General features: G+C 46.8%; 1 protein-coding gene across 3 annotated transcripts in view; it reads left to right on the top strand.

The window, feature by feature from the left end:
- The window catches only part of srgap3 (SLIT-ROBO Rho GTPase activating protein 3), a 340,865-nt gene that overhangs the window by 137,974 nt on the left and 182,724 nt on the right, over window positions 1–20,167 (top strand). For all 3 annotated transcript variants that reach the window (XM_068051424.1, XM_068051426.1, XM_068051425.1), the window contains exon 3: window positions 13,790–13,952. In XM_068051424.1, the coding sequence (XP_067907525.1) occupies window positions 13,790–13,952 (163 nt within the window). The remainder of the gene's footprint in view (window positions 1–13,789; window positions 13,953–20,167) is intronic.

The raw sequence follows: 20,167 nt of genomic DNA, 5'->3' as shown, positions 1-20,167 counted from the left end.
GACTCCTTGATGCCGTACTTGATCAAATGCTGCCTTGATGTCAAGGGCAGTCGCTCTCACCTCAGCTCTTGAGTTCAGCTCTTTTGTCCATGTTTAAACCAAGACTGTAATGAGGTCAGGAGCTGAGTGGCCCTGGCGGAACCCAAACTGAGCATCACTGAGCAGGTTATTGCTAAGCAAGTGCCGCTTGATGGCACTGTTGATGACACCTTCCATCACTTTACTGATGATTGAAAGTAGACTGATGGGGTGGTAATTGTGTACAAGGACATACCTGGGCAATTTTCCACAGATGCCAGTGTTGTAGCTGTACTGGAACAGCTTGGCTAGGGGTGCGGCAGGTTCTGGAGCACAGGTCTTCAGTACTATTGCCGGAATATTGTCAGGACCCATAGCCTTTGCAGTATCCAGTGCCTTCAGTTGTGTCTTGATATCACACGGAGTGAATCGAATTGGCTGAAGTCTGGCATCTGTGATGCTGGGGACTTCAGGAGGGGGGCTGAGATGGATCATCAACTCGGCTCTTCTGGCTGAAGACTGTTGCAAATGCTTCTGCCTTATCTTTCGCACTGATGTGCTGGGCTCCCTCATCATTGAGGATGGGGATATTTGTGGAGCCACCTCCTTAAATTAGTTGTTTAGTTGTCCACCACCATTCACAATTGGATGTGGCAGGACTGCAGAGCTTAGATCTGATCCGTTGGTTATGGGATCGCTTATCTCTGTCTGTTGTATGCTGCTTATGCAGTTTGGCATGCAAGTAGTCCTGGATTGTAGCTTCACCAGGTTGACACCTCATTTTGAGGTATGCCTGGTGCTGCTCCTGGCATGCTCTCCTGCACTCTTCATTGAACCAGGGGTGGTCTCCTGGCTTGATGGTAATGGTAGAGTGGGGGATATGCTGGACCATGAGTTTACAGATTGTGGTTGAGTACAATTCTGTTGCTGCTGATGGCCCACAGTGCCTCACGGATGCCCAGTTTTGCATTGCTAGATCTGTTCGAAACCATTTAGCATGATGATAGTGCCACACAACACGATGGAGGGTATCCTCAATGTGAACCCATGCCCAGGAAAAAAAACCTGGCAAATTCCTCTCTGAATCCCCCCACCCCCACCCCGGGTAATCAAAACTAGTCCAGGAGATCACTCTGGCCCTGCTTAATTCCTTGCAGCACCTACCTCCTGTACAAGGCGAACACTGGCCCCCCAACCAGAAACAGGTCCAGCTCTCGTTTGAAGGAATTCAGCAAATCAGCATTCATGCACGAGCCAGCAGCCGTTCCACAGGTTCACTATTCTCTGGGGAAAGGATCCTGACATCCAACCTGGATCTGGCCTTTTACAACTTAAAATTGTGAGCCCTGGTCCTTCCTAATCTACTTCATTGAAACAAACTGTCCATACAAACACAATACATTCCCTTCATAGTTTTAAACTTTGATCAAATCACCCTGTGTCACTGCTTCTCTAAAGTATAGAGACCCAGTTCTTTGAGCCTATCAGGGTAATTAAGTTGTTTTAGACTGGGAATTAATTTTTTTATATTCGTTCCTGGGATGTGAACGTTGCTGGCAAGGCCAGCATTTATTGCCCATCCCTAATTGCCCTTGAGAAGTTGGTGGTGAGCTGTTTTCTTGAACCGCAGTAGTCCATGCGGTGTAGGTACTCCCACAGTGCTTTTAGGAAGGGGGTTCCCGGATTTTGACCCAGCGACAGTGAAGGAACAGCGATGATAGTTCCAGGTCAGGATGGTGTGTGGTTTGGAAGGGAACTTGCAGGTGGTGGTGTTACCACGCATCTGCTGTCTTTGTCCTTGTAGGTGGTAGAGGTCACAGGTTTGGAAGGTGCTTGCAAAGGAACCTTGGTGAGTTGCTGCAGTGCGTATTGTAGATGATACACACTGCTGCCACTGTGCATCAGTGGTGGAGGGAGTGAATGTTGAAGGTGGTGCATGAGGTGCTGATCAAGCAGGCTGCTTTTTCCTGGATGGTGTTGAGCTTCCTGAGTGTTGTTGGGGCTGCACCCATCCAGGCAAGTGAGAGTGTTACATCACAGTCCTGACTTGTGCCTAAATGTGTTCCTCCAATTCTGGGCTGTTGTCCATCCCTGTTTTTCTTAATTCCACATTGGCAGCCATGCCTTCAGATGGCTAGGCCCTAAGCTCTGGAAATTCCCTCCCAAAACCTCTCTGCCTCTCCACCTTACTCTCCTCTTTAAAGATGCTCCTTAAAACATGCCTCATCGACTAAGCATTTCGTGATCTATCCTAATACCACCTTTTGTGGCTCAGTGTCAAACTTTGTCTGATAACATTCCTGTGAGGTGCCTTGGCATGTTTTATTACATTAAAGATGCTTTATAGATGCAAGTTGTTGTTGTCGAGGCCTGACCAATGTTGTGTTTAAAAATCGAGCTGAGCCAAAGAACTCTAACTGATTTTTCTCCTCCTGATCGCAGATACAATTGTACTGTCCCTACTACTATTCTTGGGGGGAAAAGTCTACTAAAAGAGAAAGAAAGCCAATAATTTCCTGCTGCTTTCCTGATCTTCATGGCCTCTCTGCAAGGAAAACATGCAAGCAGCTGCCAATCTAGAGAAACGCCCAACAGCAAAACTAATTAGCCCGTACCTGGCTTCAGTGTGTGCCTGTTTACTACCACCTCTCTACAAGACTACCTGGGCAATTGTTTTAAAGGGGCAGTCTGGGTTAGCAGTTAAACATCGCAACTGTGCTTCAGACCCCAGGATTCCTGTGTTTACAGCACTGACATCCACCAGCATTGTGGACACCTTTTGGGGAGAGATTTTCTTTCAATCCAATCTGTCTCAAATGTGCCTTACACTAGGTGGACAGAAGAAGAGGATTATTGGCCCATTCCATAGAATTACACAGAATTTGCAGCACAGAAATAGGCTTTTCTTTCTATAATCTACTGCCCAGTATTTATTTATTTGGTGTTGAATTCTGTGCTACGCTAGGTGAGCCTGTGAGCTACTGATCTCACCCCAGGGTTGTGGTAGTTCTGTTTACAATTAACATCAACCCTGCCCCCTGGGCTGGGAAGGAAGTTCCTGCTCGCTATCTAGTGGATCCCCCCAACCTCCCCATTGCTGGAAAGATAACACTCTCAGATAGCAGATAAGTTCAGGATTTAGCTCTGTTGTGAAGGTCTCTGTGGTCAAATAGTCTGCCAAGAGTAATCAGCACTCGCAGTACCATACCCTAGCAGGACAGCAGGGGAGAAATGGGATTGAGTCTAGCCCCTGAAACACAAAGAAAGAAAGATTTGCATTTTTATAGCACCTTTCACAACCTCAGGCCATCCCAAAGTGCTTTACAGCCAATCAAAAACTTTTTGAAGTGTAGACACTGTTGTAATCTAGGAAATGCGGCAACCAAATTGCTCACAACAAGCTCCCACAAACATCATTGTGATGACTGAACAGGTAATTTGTTATAGTGGTGTTGATTGAAGGATAAATATTGACCAGGAGAACTCCACTGCTCTTCAAAATAGTGCCAGGGGATCTTCCATGTCTGCCTCGGAGAGAAAACGGGGTCTTGGTTGAATGTCTCATCTGAAAGACAACACCTCCAATTGTGCAGCACTCCCTCAGTACTGCACTGGAGTGGCAGCCTGGATGTATGTGCTAAAGTCTCCAGAGTAGGACTTCAACCCACAACCTTCTGGCTCATAGTGCTACCCACTGGGCCACCATTGACCCTTACAGACCCTCTGAACATTGCAAGAATCCAACACTAATCAAAGGAGGAATGAGAATTGGATGTACATACATTGCATGTAACCCAGAATACAAGCAGCACTACATCTGGTGCTGTTTCTCATTCACTTCTGTGCTGTGCAATGCTGTGAGACATCCATATGATAGGCATGTTGCACTCTCCTCCTCTAAAAGATCGCCCATCTAGAAATAAAACCCTTCTGTTTAGAGGAAAGAGAAACAAACAGGCAAAAGAAGATAATGAGTAGGAATGGTCTTGGTTGCAGCTTTCTAATGATAGCTGCATCAATGGCACTCTGTAATTGTGAGGGGCACTAATTTAGGAAGTTTACAGTTCAGCCTGCCTCTTCTCAATGCATTTAGAATCCCAGCATCTGGAACACATTAGCCCTCTGCAGCTCACATCGTCACGTGGCCCGTGTGTGACGGGCAGCAAGCCAGGCTGGCGCTGCAAATTGGAGTCTGGGGGGGGTGGGGGGGGGCCTAATTGGATGCAGCTGTGCGGGTCAGAGGTGGCCTGCAGGGTAACACGTTGCTCAGTGGATAGGAAATCTCTCTCCGGTGTGTGTGTGAAATAGAATCCATGATACGATAGATTGTACCTGGGCTCTGGAAGGAGATTAAATGGATGGGGTTTTGTACATGATCACATAGCCTGTGTGGAAGGAGATTAAATGGGTTCAGTACAGTTCATGATGGGTGGGCAGGACGTTGTGAAAGGATTGGGTTTGATGGATCAAACAACCTTTTCTTGCTCTGTGTTTTGAGGAATTGAAGCTTGTTAGGAGTTTTCTTGCCGTGCAATCAGTTGGGAATAGGTTTGCAGTTAGGTGAAATTCACTGAACAGTAAATAGAATAAATTTGCCAAAAAGAAACATTTCAAGGTGTTAGCCTTGGCTCAATGGTAGCACTTTTGTCTTTGAGTCAGAAGGGTTGTAGGTTCACTTGAGACTTGAACACGTAATCTAGGCTGACATTCCCTCAGTACTGAGGATGTTGGAGGTGCCTTTTATGGATGAGATGTTAAACTGAGGCCCTGCAGATAGATGTGAAAAAAAAACCCCACAGCACTATTTCCAAGAGTTAGAGAGTTACCCCTGGTGTCCTGGCCAATACTTGTCTCTCAATCAACACCTTTACATCAGATTCTCTGGTCATTATCACATTGTTGTTTGTGGGGTCTGGCTCTGTGTAAATTGGCTGCTGCGTATCCTACATTCTAACAGTGACTACACTTCAAAAGTAATTTATTGGCTGTAAAACACATTGGGACTTCCTGAGGTTGTGAAGGCACTATGTAAATATGAGACTTTTTTCCCTCTTCTTTTCAAAACAATCCTCCAGCCCTTTCAGGGGTCTGTCGATGAGTGCCTGCAGGGTCTGCTAGTGGTTGTCCTGGAGACACTGAGAACATTGACCAGCTTCTCTGGTGGACGTTTCACTTTTAAAACAGGATTCGATTTGCTTGTTGAACTGCATGAACTGCTCACTATCGCAGCCGACTCCCATTGGTCACCTTCTCGTCCTCTGTGGAAACAAGTGATCTTTTTCCAAATTCTCCCGTTCCTGGCTAACCGCAAATACAAAAGCAAAATACTGCAGATGATGGAAATTTGAAATATAAATAGAAAATGCTGGAAATACTCAGAAGGTCTGGCAGCATCTGTGGAGAGAGAAACAGAGTTAACATTTCAGGTCTGTGACCTTTCATCAGAATTGGAAAACATTACAGATGTAAAAGGACTCGATGCCATATTCCCAGTTTCTCAGGTCTCTGCCACATCTATTCCGGTGATCCCACCTTCCACAACAGTGCTTTCCATGTCCTTTTTACCTCAACTGAGATTTCCCTCCATTTTGCTTGTCAGGGCGCTTGACCGTGTTCATCCCATTTCCCGTACATCTGCTCTCATCCCTTCCCCTCCCTCCCAGAACCATGACAGGGTTCCCCTTGACCTCACCTTCCACCCCACCAGCCTCCACATTCAACGGATTGTCCTCTGCCATTTCTGCAACCTTCAGCTTGATGCCACCGCCAAAAACAGCTTCCCCTCTCCTTTCAGCATTCCGAAGGGACACCCTGGTCCACTCTTCCATCACCTCCAACATATCATCCCCTTCCCACTGCACCTTCACTTGCAGGCACAGGAGATGCAACACCTGCCTTTTTACTTGCTCCCTTCCCATCATCTCGGTCCCCAAACACTCCTTCCGGGTGAAACAGCGATTTACTTGTACTTCTTTCAATTTAATGTACTGTATTTGCTGCTCACAATGTGGTCTCCTCTCAGGGAGGCAGTGGCGTCGTGGTAATGTCACTGGACTAGTAAACCAGAGGCCCAGGCTAATGCTCTGGGGTTTGAATCCCATCATGGCAATTGGTAAAATTTGAATTCAAGTAATAAATCTGGAATTTAAAAAAAGGCTAGTCTAGTGGTGATCATGAAACCATTGTCAATTGTTGTAAAAACTCATCTGGTTGACTAATGTCCTTCAGGGAAGGAAAACTGCCGTCCTTTTCCAGTCTGGCCTACACGTGACTCCAGACCCACAGCAATGTGGTTGATTCTTGACTGCCTTCTGAAATGGCCGAGCAAGTCATTCAGTTTCTCAAGGACAATTAGGGGTGTGCAACAAATGCTGGGCTAGCCAGTGACACTCCTATGAACGAATAAAAGAAGAAAAATGGAGGGATCAAGTAGAGACTGGGTGATTGCTTTGCAGAACACCTCCATTCAGTCCACAAGCATGACCCCACGGGGTTCCAGTCACTTGCCAGTTTAATTCTCTGTCCCGCTCCAATCTCTCTGTTCACAGCCTCCTGCACTGTTCCAATGGAGCTCAATGGAATCTTTTGATTAGGCATTTTTACAGCCTTCTGTACTCAACATCTTGAGTTCAAGAATTTCAGATCACAACCACTGCTCCCAACTTTTCAGACAGCAGGTGCTGGTAACGATCCTGCTATTCGTTACATCCCTCCTGCCTTCCACCCTATCATAGGCCTTCTCTTGTGTTCTTTCCTCCCCTCCCCCCTTTCCTCTGTACTTGCTTGAAACCTGTTACATTGCTAACATTTTCCAGTTCTGATGAAAGGTCACAGAGCTGAAACATTGGGTGGAATTTTATGCTCTCCCCCATTGAATTTCATGTTAAGTTTGAAAGTGACACATTTCAATCACAAACCAGACCCATCCGTGGCTCACTCAAGTTAAGGAGAGTATTAGACTAAAAGAAGAGGCTTACAATATTGCAAAGAAATAGTAGCAAGTCTGAAGATTGGGAGTGTTTCAGAAACAGCAAAGGGCCACCAGGAAGTTGATAAAAAGGGAAAAAGTAGAATGAGAGCAAACTAGCCAGCAATATAAAAACAGATTGTAGGAGCTTATATAAGTACCTAAAAAGGAACAGAGTGGCTAAAGTTGGTCCCTTAGAGGCAGAGACAGGAGAACTCATCATGGGGAATGAGGAAATGGCAGAGGCATTGAACAAATATTTTGTGTGTCTCTTCACAGTAGAAGACACAAGTTCCATACCAGAAATAGGCAGCAACCTAGGAGTTAAAAGGAGTGAGGAAATTAAGCAAATTGATATCAGCCGAGAAAAAGTATTGGAGAAACTTGAGGTATTAAAATCTGACAAGTCCCCGGGACCAGATGGCCTACACACTAGGGTTCTAAAAGAGACAGCTGCAGAGATAGTGGATGCGCTAACTATGATTTTCCAGAATTCCTTAGATTCAGGAATGGTCCCATCAGATTAGAAGTTGGCAAATGTTACACTGCTTTTCAAGAAAGGAGGTAGAAAGAAAACAGGGAACTACAGGCTAGTTAGCCTAACATCAGTCGCTGGAAACTATTATTAAAGAAGTCTTAACATGCACTTGGAAAAGCATAGTATGATTAGAACAAGTCAGCATGGTTTTACTAAAGCGAAATCCTGTTTGACAAATTTATGAAGAGTTTTTTGAGGATGTATCTAGTAGGGTAGTTAAAGGGGAACCAGTAGATGTAGTATACCTGGACTTGCAAAAGGCATTCGATAAGGTGCCACATAAAAGATAAATAGGCAAGATAAGGGCTCATGGTGTTGGGGGTAATATATTAGCGCGGCTAGAGAATTGGTTAACAGACAGGAAGCAGAGAATGGGCATAAATGGGGCATTTTTGAGTTGGCAGGCAGTGAATAGTGGGGTGTTGCAAAGATCAGTGCTGGGGCCTCAGCTATTTACACTCTAATGACTCGGATGAAGAGACAGAGAGTAATGTCTCTAAGTTTGCTGATGATACAAAGCTCGGTGGAAAGGTAAGCTACGGGGAGGACATAGAGAGGCTGCAAAGAGATATGGACAGGTTAAGTGAGTGGGCAACAAGATGGCAAATGGAGGATAATGTAGGGAAGTGTGAAGTTGTTCACTTTGGTCATAAAAATAGAAAAGCAGAATATTTTTTGAAAGATGTGAAACTGGTAAGTGTTGCTGTTCAGAGAGACTTGGGGGTACTCGTACAAGGAACGCACAAAGTTAACATGCAGGTGCAGTAGGTTATTAGGAAGGCAAATGACATGTTGGCCTTTATTGCAAGGTGATTGGAGTACAGGAATAAAGAAGTCTTACTAAAATTGTACAGGGCTTTGATGAGACCACACCTGGAATACTGTGTGCAATTTTGGTCCCCACATTTAAGAAATGATATACTTGTACTGAAGGCAATGCTGTGAAGATTTACGAAACTGGTCCCTGGGATGAGGGGGTTCTCCTATGATGAGAGGCTGAGTAAACTGGGCCTATATTCTCTGGAGTTTAGAAGAATGAGAAGCGATCTAATTGAGACATACAAGATTCTGAAAGGGCTTGATACGGTAGCAGTTGAGAGATTGTTTCCACTGGTTAGGGAATCTAGAACGCGGGATTACAGTCTCAGAATAAGGGACTAATTATTCAGGACTGAGATGAGGAGAAATTGCTACACTAAAAGGGGTTGTGAATCTTTGGAATTCTCTACCCCAGAGGGTTGTGTATGTTCCACCATTGGATACATTTAAGGCTGGGATAGATAGATTTTTGGTCTCGCGGGGAGACAAGGATTATGGGAGTGGGCAGGAAAGTGGAATTGAAGCCAGGGATCAGCCATGATCATATTCAATGGAGGAGCAGGCTCGATGGGCCATATTGTCTACTTCTGCTCCTATTTCTTGTGTTCTTGTGACGGGTCTGGAGACGGGGAGAGCTTAAAATTGGGTGGGACGGTGGCAGGGGGTTTCCTGCCACTTCCCAAATCCGCCAAAATTTGGTCCTGGGCGGGAAGGCCTGTGAACAGCCTTCGTGTCCTGCCACCAATTGAGGCCCTGAACTGGGCAATTAACCCCCAATTAAGGGCCTCTTCCCGGCGCAGCCGCAGTTAACCATCTGGCGGGCGCTCCTGTTGGCGCACAGGAAACATGGCATGGAAAACCATGCAGGCTGCTTCCTGGCTCCGGGGTCGCTGAGAGCCCCCCCCCCCCCCGACTGCCTGTACTACTGAAACCCTACACTCCTCCCCTGCGAGACCCCTCCCGCCCTGACCTACCTGTGGCCTGGTTCCAGCGATGCTCCTCGGCCTCCGGTAGGTGATCCCCAACAGCAGCCAGCGCCTCAGCAGTGGCATCGCAGCTGCCAGCTTCTGATTGGTTGGCAGCTCTCCAAGGGTGGGACTTTTGGCGATGGGGTCCTTGATCCTGTGAAAGGTCTGCCTGTCCGCTCAAGTGTCTGATTGGCACCAGATTTGGTGGGCCTTCCAGAAAAGAGGCAATGTGGGAATCTCGCCGTCACTTTTTCCAGACATTGAGACCCCCGTCGCCAGAATAAAATCCCGGCCACTAACTCAGTTTCCCTTTTCACAAATGCTGCGAGATCTGCTGAGTATTTCCAGCATTTTCCTGTTAATATTCTAGCTACCCCCATACCTGCAGTGGTTACAACAGATCTCCACTTAGTTGGCAAAATTAAAGAGACCAGAATTGGAGGAGTGCAGAGATCTCAGCAGGTTGTGGGGCTGGAGGAGATTATACAGATAGGGAGTGGTGAGGCCATGGACAGATTTGAAAACATGGATGAGAATTTTAAATTTGAGGCATTGCTGGACCGGGAACCAATGTAGGTCAGTGAGCATATTTGCACCTGGGATAGGTGTAAGTCCACTTTAACAGAACAGCGCGTTTGCTGTGTCACAACAGGCCTAAATTCACAAACAGCCCATTCTTCTTGGGAAGATAGGCAGGAAAGCTGAGGATTTACTGATTAGGCATTGCCAAATGCTCTTGGCCCCGAAAAGTGCACCATTTGCAGGTGAGCTTGGACTTCGTCTAACTGTTTGTTAATGGGGATTTTGCATAAAAAGTTGAAAGTATTCATTCAAATGCAAATTAGATAGACTGGTTGTAAAAAATTCATACTTTGGCATGAAGTACGGGATTGATTTGAGATCTGATAGATGGTAAGGGTAGAATGTTTGAGAGAAACAGATGACTTTCCTTTGCCTCATATCTGAGTCTGTTGTAGATTTATTGATAGACATTGATTGCTATGATTAATCAGGGGCTCCATTTTGATTGTAACATGGCTACCAGGATGGTGGAAGGCACACTAGATAGACTGTGGTCCTTTTTGTGTAGCAATTCCTACATTTGCAGTTGGCCGATTCTGCTGTCATTAAACCATAACGTGAAGCCGTCATTGCTATTTCATAACTGCTTGGATGGGATGCAATACCTTATGAATGGGATATTGCTTTGAGTTCGTAACTTCCTAATTGAGGTCATTCTGATTAACCTCATCATGTAGCCAAACCTGACTATGGATGTTTGCAAAGAGAGAGTCGGAGGATATTTACACTCCATCTGTACTGTGCTATATCTGATCTGGCATCAGACAAACCTGATATGGGGCACTAGAAGTGAGGAAAATTATTCCATTCATCAAAGTCACAAATAAGATCTTGTTTCACTGTGAACATGGTGCATTATCGCTGCTCATATTTCTTGGCACTTATACAGCCTTTGACAGAGTCCAGTACAGCATCCTTGCCTCCTGCATTTCCCAGCTAAGTGGGACTGCCCTTGCTTTGTTCCAATTGTACCAATTCAATTGTAGCCAGTGCATCTCCAGTAATTGTTCCTGACCCCCCACACTGTTACCTCTGGACTCTCCCAAGGATTTATCCTTGGCTGCCTTTTGATCATCTACATGCTGCCGCTTGACAACATCATCCAAACACGTGGTGTCAGGTTCCACATGCATGCTGACAACACCGTCTACCTCTCCGCCACTTCTCTTGACCCTGCCATTGCTTCTGTGTTGTCAGACTGCTCATCTGATATCCAGACTCGGATGAGCCACAATTCCCTCGAGTTAAACATTGGGAACACTGAAGCCATGATCTTCAGCCATTGCCACAAACTCCTCTTATCACTATTATTAACTCCCTCCCCAGCTGAACCAGACTGTTCACAAACTCTGAGTTAAATTTGATCCAATCTGAGCTTCTGATCTCATATCCTCTCTATCACAAAGACTGTATCTGTGTAACATTGACTTTCTCTAACCCTATCCCTGCCTCTGCCTCAGCTCATCTGCTGCTTCAACCTTGATGCATCCATGCCTTTGTCTATTCCAATGCTCCCTCTGCTGGCCTTCCATCTTCCCCCTCCATAAATTTAAGATAATCCAAACTGATGGTATGGTAGCTAAGTGACGTACTGGACTAGTAGTGTAGAGGTTGTGAGTTCAAATCCCACCATGTTTAGTTGTGAAGGTGAGTTAATTAGATCTGTTGATTTATGTGCTGATTCTAGCTAAAATAACCATGAAAGCTAGTAGATTGTCCTACAACCCCTCCCCACCATCCCCAATATGAACACTCCATTCCTCAGACTCTGACCTATTGTGCGTTCCTACACCCCACCTTTTAGGCGCTTTCCCTTCAGCTAGCTATGCCCCATGCTATAGAATTCCCTTCCATACCCCTTCTAGTTTTCATCCTTCAAGGCCCTCTTTAAAACCCACCTCTTTGACCAAGCTTTCGTCTACCTTTTCTAATATCTCCTTCGGTTCATTGACCATTTTTTGTGATTACCCCTCTGTGATGTGCCTTAGGACTTTTTTTTAATCCTAAAGACAGTATCTAAAGGCTTTTGTCTTTGTTGTCTGTCTGACTGTGAACAGAGACTGAGACTCGGTCAGTCAGGTTTTTTCACAGAAACTAAGAATCTAGAAATGCTGGAAGATAAATATCCTCTTGCTTAAGCCAAGTAAGGTTACGGGAAGTGTGGCATGTTCTTTATTTTGTATTATTATACCTCTGTAAATTGTACTGATCAAATTGTGAGTCCAATCATAAGTGCTGTTCTGTATGTTCACCTCACTCTGAAAGAAAACAACTTCACGAATTCATATCAAACCAGGTCAGACCAAGTGGTTGTTTGATCAGTCTTTGGAGAGATTGCATAAGTACCCATGCAACAGATACAAATATCCTGTTCAGGTCATAAGGGAGTACTGTTGTTACATGCCTAGGTTACACCATCATATCAGTAGCTTTAGGACAGTGTGAGTCAACTTCCATAAAAATGAAATGCTCACTTATGGAAACAATTGGCACCACTGAACCACAGAAGGTGCCTAAGGCAAACCTGAATTCCTAACAGTCCACAAGTGTCCCTAAATGGCTATTTTTTTCAGACACGCCACAGAAAGCCCCATGCAGAATGGAAAAAAATGTCACACTGGCTCAGCAAGGTGTGCTCTTAAAAGACTGAGGCTGAGACACCTGGGGCACTGCTTCTAGACTATGCTGTATCTGCCCTGGGAGTGTTCGATGGGGCAGTGTAGAGGGAGGCTTTCCTCTGTATCTAAGCTATGCTTTACCTATCCTGGTAGTGATTGACGCTGACACTGGGTGCCTGAAATAGGAAGTGATGCATTTCCCAGCACCAACATCCATCACCTTAATATTTCAGAACCATGCAGCTTCTTGCACTCCCGATTCATGTATATACCACGCAGGTTCGAATGCTTTCTCCACTGCATTTGGCTGGTAATGGGTAAATTAAGTCAAAGTTGCAATCTGTTTGAAAACTGGTGATCAAATATGTACTGCAGTCACCAAATCTTGATCAGAATGGTTAATGGAAGGTATGTAACATCGCGATCACTCTGTAAGCTGCAATAGATGATTGCAAATGGACAATGACAGACTCTATGAAGGTGCATTGCCTGTTAGTGAGATGCTTGTCATTCCAAGCCATGCTGCATCAAATCAAGGGCAATACACCTCAACGTCTGAATGTGCAGGAGATAATCTGAGTGCTGAAAGGGCTAGGTTAAATTGTCTGTATTGTTCACAAAGATTTATTTTTGCTATTTATGGTGCTGTAGGCAGCAACATTTAACAGTGAGAATCGATGTAAAGAGCTGGAAGACCCGTGTGAATCAATAAATCATTAGGATCCATTTGTATTATGCAACATATAAACTCTGCCTATATCTCACCCAATGTGTTCCTGACTCTCAGCTTCAGTTTAATGGGCCTGAATATCACTCAAATGCACTCAGATGCAGGAAGGATGTTCCCGATGGTGGGGGAGTCCAGGACCAGGGGTCACAGTGTAAGGATAAGGGGTAAGCCATTTAGGACTGAGATGAGGAGAAATTTCTTTACCCAGAGAGTGGTGAACCTGTGGAATTCTCTACCACAGAAAGCAGTTGAGGCCAAATCATTAAATATATTCAAGGAAGAGTTAGATATCGTTCTTAGGGCTAAAGGGATCAAGGGATACTGGGAGAAAGCAGGAACAGGTTACTGAGTTTGGATGATCAGCCATGACCGTATTAAATGGCGGAGCAGGCTCGAAGGGCCGAATGGCCTACTCCTATTTTTCTGTGTTTCTAAATCCATTTTTACTAACACCCATTTCAGTTCCATTAGCTAAAAGGGGTGAAACCGTCAATGATAATGACTCTTCTCTGGGACTTGTCTCTTCACAAATGTTCTCTTCTCTCCTAGGAAAGACCAACATCTCCTCTCCCCGGTGAATTGCTGGTACCTGGTCCTTAACCAGACGCGCCGAGAGAGCAAGGACCACGCCACCCTCAATGATATCTACACAAACAATGTCATTGTCCGCCTGATGCAAATCAGTGAAGATGTGATAAGGCTCTTCAAAAAGGTCAGCTTAAACCTTTGGTGGTTAAAAATAGCGCAATTATTTTGTGGTAATATTTATAATAATTTGGTTCACAAACATCTACAACAGTTTCTTGAAAACTCCCCCAGAATGTCACCTGAACATTGCTGAGTCCTGCCTTTCCACCACTAGGTGTTACTGTGGCACTCAGTTAAACAAGGTCTTACAATGTGTGCTGGTGGCATCTAAATGCTGGGTAGAATAAGTGCATCCGTATCCCAGTTACACTGAGTGCAAAGGAATTCGGTGGCTTGACAGCTCCACTTCACTCTGAAGGCTTCTTCCAACCCCAGTTAGGACCTGTTTATCGCTGTGGCTTGTGACAACTGTCTCATGGATGGGTGCAAATGAACAAACAAACAGTGTATCTATGATACACTGGCATGGTGAAAGTAGTCAATGCTGAATGCAATGAGCAGAAGGCAAGAGTGTGGAATGTGAGAGTAAACAATGGGAACTCTGCAGTATGCACAATAAATGGTGGTCGTTATTGGGGAGCTAACTAAATCATTGTGATCTTTGTGAAGGGTGAAAGAATCACTTGTAATTTGTATATTTATAATTAGATTAGGAGGAGATGGACACTATAACTAGATGGTCTTAAGTTTCCATCCCAGTCGGGGCATATCTCTTCTCCTGCCCACCAAACCCCACACTCACATCAGGGAAGTGTTGTGGGGGGAAATCTTTGGGGTCACCTCAGGAATTCATTCCTTTATGGCCTTCATAAGGTTTTGAGCGAGTGTGACTCCCTCTGAAGCCTTTTGACAGGCTCCAAACCTTGCCTAGACTAAGGTAATCAATAGCGAAGGGGATTGTATCAGTAGACAGGGTGGCTCTTTCCACAAAACTACACTTGATGTTCAAGGAAATTGACTCTGGGGCCCTCCACCTTATGAAGTTGGATCAGGCATGGGAAGGGAAATAGCAGCCACTGCTGAGGCTCCCTGTGGCCTGAAAATGACCCATCACTGGGACATAGTCTCCACCCTGAGTCTAAGACAGGTGGGGGCAGTAGGGGGTCCCATTCTGCTGCAATTACGCCATGGTGGAGCATTTCCCTGGGAATTTTGAGCCCCATTTCACATCATTCCAAGTCCTATGTCCGATGTCAGTGGACTAAGGAGAGCAATTGAGTTTCAGGAGTTTGCATCATTTTAACAGGCAAGGTAGGTACTGACTGCCTTCGCACCCCCTTTTTTCACATGTAAATAGTGCAGTGATGATCTTCTGTCTTTAGGTGTCTATACCAGGCTTTGTAGACCTGACCTATTGCTATATTTCCTGAATGTGTTCCTGACATCTTGTGACCCAGAGCAGCTGAACCAAATGTAACTCTAGAGCTTACCCCACCTCCACCCCACTATCCTCCTCAGGAGGTATTTGAATTGGATTATTTAGAAAAGAAGAACGAACTTGCATTTATATAGTGCTTTTCATGACCTGAGGATCTCCCAAAGTGCTTGGATTACTTTTGAAATGCATTCACTGTTGTAATGTAGAAAACGTGGCAGCCAATTTGTGCACAGTAAGGTCCCACAAACAACAGTTTAATAAATCACTGTTTCAGTGATGTTGCTTGAAAGATAAATATCGACTCCCCTGCTCTTTTTCAAAGTAATGATGCAGGATCTTTTATCTCCACCTAAAAGGGCAAACGGGGCTCATCCAAAATTTGGTACCTCCGACAGTGCAGCACTCCCTCAGTACTGCACTGAGTGTCAGCCTGGATTATGTACTCAAATCTCAGAAGTGGAGCTTAAACCCACAACCTTCTGACACTGAGGCCAGAGAAAACTGCCACTCAACCAGGGCTGACACTTGCTTTCTTAGCTCCTCTGTTTAATAGTGACGGGTCTAATGAGCAAAAAATATGCTGAAGATACTTGGGTGACAGATTCTAGTGTGAAATGGCCATTGCCCTGCAGAGTGTCAGCAGCGTTCTTTCATCTCCTCTAGTGCATCTCTCAGTGTTGTCAGAGACACAGCTTGACACACTCCACATCATCGGGCCTAACAAGATGTGTGCCCCTGGTGACATTTCATTAGCTGGATGATGTGGCATGGTAGATGGGCACCTGTGCTTTGAAGCTTTCCATTAACCACTTCTTGTTTTTATTTTTGCTGGCTCTGTTAAAGGGGAGTGGGGGGAGGGGGGGTGGTTACAGAAGTGGGAGGTGGTGAGGGGCAAACAGATTGTGCCTCTCAGAGACAAATAATGAGCCCATCAGCAAGATTATAAGGTGGGGGGAATCCTTCTCACTGTAAGCCAGGAGCCTCGCTTGCCAAGTGGGCATGACGAATGTTCTGACACCAAGCTGCCTTCAATTATCCTACTAAAAGCTATAACATAACCCATGCTGATTCACAGCAGTCACCTCTGCAACAGAGGCTGAGCCAGTAATTGGGAAGGATGACCTTTTATATTAAAAAAAAATCTCGGGTAAGGAGGAGAGGGAGGTGGGGAGATGGATAGGCTTGGGCTGGGAATTCCAGAGTGTGGGGAATAGGCAGGGTCAGGGTCACCACCACCACCAACAACAACTTGTATTTTTATAGCACCTTTAAGGTACCAAAGCATTCCAAGGCAGTTCACATTATAAAACAAAATATGACACTGAGCCACATAAAGAGATACTATGCATGAGGATTTCAGCAGCAGAAGAGCTGAGGCAGAGGCAAAGTCGGGTGATGTTACGGAGGTGGAAATAGGCAGTTTTAGTGACGGCACGGATATGTGGTTGAAAGCTCATCGCGGGGTCAAATATGACACCGAGGTTGCGAGCAGTCTGGTTCAGCCTCTTGACTGTTGCCAGGGAAAGGGATGGAGTGGGTGGCTTGGGAGCAGAGTTTGTGGTGGGGACTGAAGGCAATTGCTTCTCAAAATTTTATTGGAGGACAGGTGGAGAAAAGGAATGATATACAAGAGTAAGGGAAATGGTGGGCAAGAGGAGAATGTACAGCTAGAATGGGGCACGGTCACGGCAGGATTTAAAGATGAGCACAAGGATTTTAAAAATGGTTGGGGTGCACTGGAATTCCTCAACTGTGCATTGGGTACCTGAGGCTCCATTGCCCCAAAGCCCTGTATGTTAGGAAAATTACACTTTGATGCTGAAAGGTTTTTTTACCTTCCCATTTCCTAAAAACGCTGTCTATTAATGGGCACAGTTCCACTGGAGCAAACTGTCCTCCAGTATCTCAGCCAAGTAACTATTTTTCATGTGTAAGCCAAAGTAGTGAGGTTTTGCAGCCTATTCAACCCTGATGTGCAACACAGTTGAGCCTGACCATATCCTCACCTGTTACCTGCAAATTGTCCAGATGGAATCAGTGGGTAGCCATCTCCCCTCTTCTCCCCAAACCTCCACCCTACCCCCACCACACCCCAAGTTAGCTCAAGGACCTCTTTTCCTTTCTCCTTTATTGTCTACGCACCATCGCACCCCTTCCCAACCTCTAGCACTGCTGGCATTACAATGTCAGTAGTTATGAAGATCGCAGGGAGTAACTATCACCAGTATTTTTGTAAAGCATTCTTATTCTCCCTCCTTCTCACACTGTCCCCGGGTGCTTTTATTGTGACCAAGATCGGGAGTTCATTGTAGGGAAATGGGGCAAACGAAGCCCATTCTGTGGTTGCATGACCATCCATTTTCAATGGATTTTACAACATGCAGTTTTGCAGGGTTGGGGTAAAGAGTGAGGTTTCTGGTTTTCAGCTCAGCCAAAGCTCAAATGAAGCTGGGTTCCCATGCACTTCCAACCATCTTAAAGTTTATATCTTGTTGCTGTCTTCAGATTTGTTAATTGTATTCACACACATGAGGGAGTACAGCACTGGGGAATGGAACACCTATTACTTGCATCTGATGTCAACATCAAACACTCTCGGAGCAGGTACAGCACGGGTTAGATACAGAGTCGAGCCCCCTCCACACTGTCCCCATCAAACACTCCCAGGACAGGTACTCCATGGGATTGGCTGCTCTGTGATTGGGAAGCCTGAGTGCCTCAACGAGGTGCAGCTGACAGTGCTGCAGTCGCTGCTGGAGAGGGAGTGCTGACGACAGAACTGCACAACTTTTGCTGCAGAGGAGGAAAGACTTTTGGAATAAGCCTGTATTTTGAGGTGGGTGTTGAGCACCAGACTCTTACTTTATTTGGACTGTTGTGGGAGGTGGAAGAGGCCAGAAGAACAAGGGGTGGGGGCTATACAATTCTGCAGGGAGCTGTGCAGTTGCACTAAAGTTGCAGGGAAGCTCCCTCCCCACCCCAATTGCCCAGCCTGAGTCAGCTGAAGCTGCCTGGCTAAAATACAGAAGGGGATAAATAGTGCCTGGGCAGCTTCAGCTGGCCCAGGTGAAGACGCCTCCCCCAACCAGAAGACCGTAAGACCAAGTGTGCTGGCAGAGACTGTTTCAAGTGTGCTGTGTGCACCAGCTCCAGAAAGGAAAAGAAGGTCATCCCTTACAGCCTGTCTTTCCCTCTCCTATATTCCCTCAGCCTCTCCCCTAACCTGTTGTTTGTTTGTTTTGTGCATCTTAAAGTTATTTTCAAGACTACAATTTGGGGTGGGTTAGCTCTTAGACCCATGGCAAGCCCTTCATCACAGGTGGCGGGGCCCTCTACTACCTATGCAGCTGCAGCCTCTGTAGCTGCCCGCGTGGCCCCGTCACCCTTTAAATTAATAACATCCAGCCATGGGATGAAGAGCTATCCCCACCCCAGCATGTCCATTGAGGTCTGTGTGAAGGCAATGGCCGAGGTTGTTGGCCCCTCGACCATTGTTGCGGCCTCAAAGATGTACGGGAAGGCTGTGTTTTTTCTAAAGACCGAGTGGGCCGTGTCCCTGACCCTGAGTAAGGGGCTCACTGTGGGGGGGAACCTTCCTGCCGGTGGACCCTCTGGGGGCTACTGCGCAGCGGATAATGTTATCCAACGTCCCACCCTTCATTCCCAGTGAGCTCCTCCTCCCCCACCTGCACCACATGGGGGAGGTGAGATCGGGGATCACCCCAGTCCGGCTTGGTCTTCGGGAGCACAGCCTCCAACATGTCTACTCCTTCCGCCGCCAGTTATTTATGCAGCTGGCGCGGGAGGAGGACTCGGAGGGCTAGTTTAATGTGGAGTTCCAGGGGACGGCCTACCTCGGACGGGGCGCGGTGCCACGTCTGCAAGGGGGTGGGGCATGTTCGTAAGAACTGCCCCAACCTCCCGGCCGCCAGCTCCAGCTCGGCGGCCCAGAGTGGTTCCACAGCACCTCCTCCCACTCCCCCCATACATCCAACAGACCCCGCTCAGTCAGTTCTGGAGGCTGTGGTTTTGATGAGGCCCTGCTTGTGGTGGGGGAGCCTGGGGACGCCGCCCATTCTGCCACTGCTACTGGGTCGGGTGCCCTGAGTGAAGGGGAGGACGGGGCCCCAGAGGGTCGGCCCTCCCAGCCGGAGTCCACCACCAACCAGGAGACACCCGACCCGGTTATAACTGAGAATGCAGCCCCATCTGCTGGGCCTGTGGGTGCTGGTGGAGCGGGAGATGGCCTCCTCGCTCCGCCTCTGGTCTCAGCTCCGGCTGGATTTCCGGAGTCAGGAACTTCTGTCTCCCCTGGACCACTCATTGGCCGATGGACGGAGGTGGAGGGGGGTCATGAACTGCTGGCGCCCACAGGCTCCAGTTTCACAGTGGAACCCAGTGAGGACTCCTCCGCCGTCGATCCTGGGGATGGGATCGTGACGGAGGCAGGACCAACAGGCACGGCCGGGACGTCCGCCCCACAGTGTGTGGTGGATGTATCGGCCGCTGGCGGTGACGACCCGGTGGAGGATGGGGATTCGGTGTGGAGCATGGAGGATAACCTTGATTCCATCGCCAGTGAGGTGGTGGAGTCCCTCGTGCCTCCCACCGAATCTCCCCTCATCCCCACGGCGGAACTCCGGGATTTCCTCGCGGTTTACAGGGGCTGCCGCAATAAAGTTCAGCTGGCCCTCAGCCGTTGGTCGAATCTGGCGCTGATCATCCAGTCCGTCCGTGCCGCCCTTAAGAAAGCGGGCAAGCGCGCGGGCGTGAAACTGGTTGAGAGGCGCCGTTTTAATGTGTTCCTCAATGGGTTGCTGGGGGAGTGGAGGGCCAGGTGCACTTCCACTCCCTCCTCACAGTGAGGTGTTGGTGACGGGTTTTAAGTATCTTTGACATGA

This window comes from Heterodontus francisci, chromosome 19, assembly GCF_036365525.1.
Source record: "Heterodontus francisci isolate sHetFra1 chromosome 19, sHetFra1.hap1, whole genome shotgun sequence".
In the NCBI taxonomy this organism is placed as follows: Eukaryota; Metazoa; Chordata; class Chondrichthyes; order Heterodontiformes; family Heterodontidae; genus Heterodontus; species Heterodontus francisci.
The sequence above is the reverse complement of the archived record's forward strand: the minus strand, read 5'-3'. Positions and strand labels throughout refer to the sequence as shown.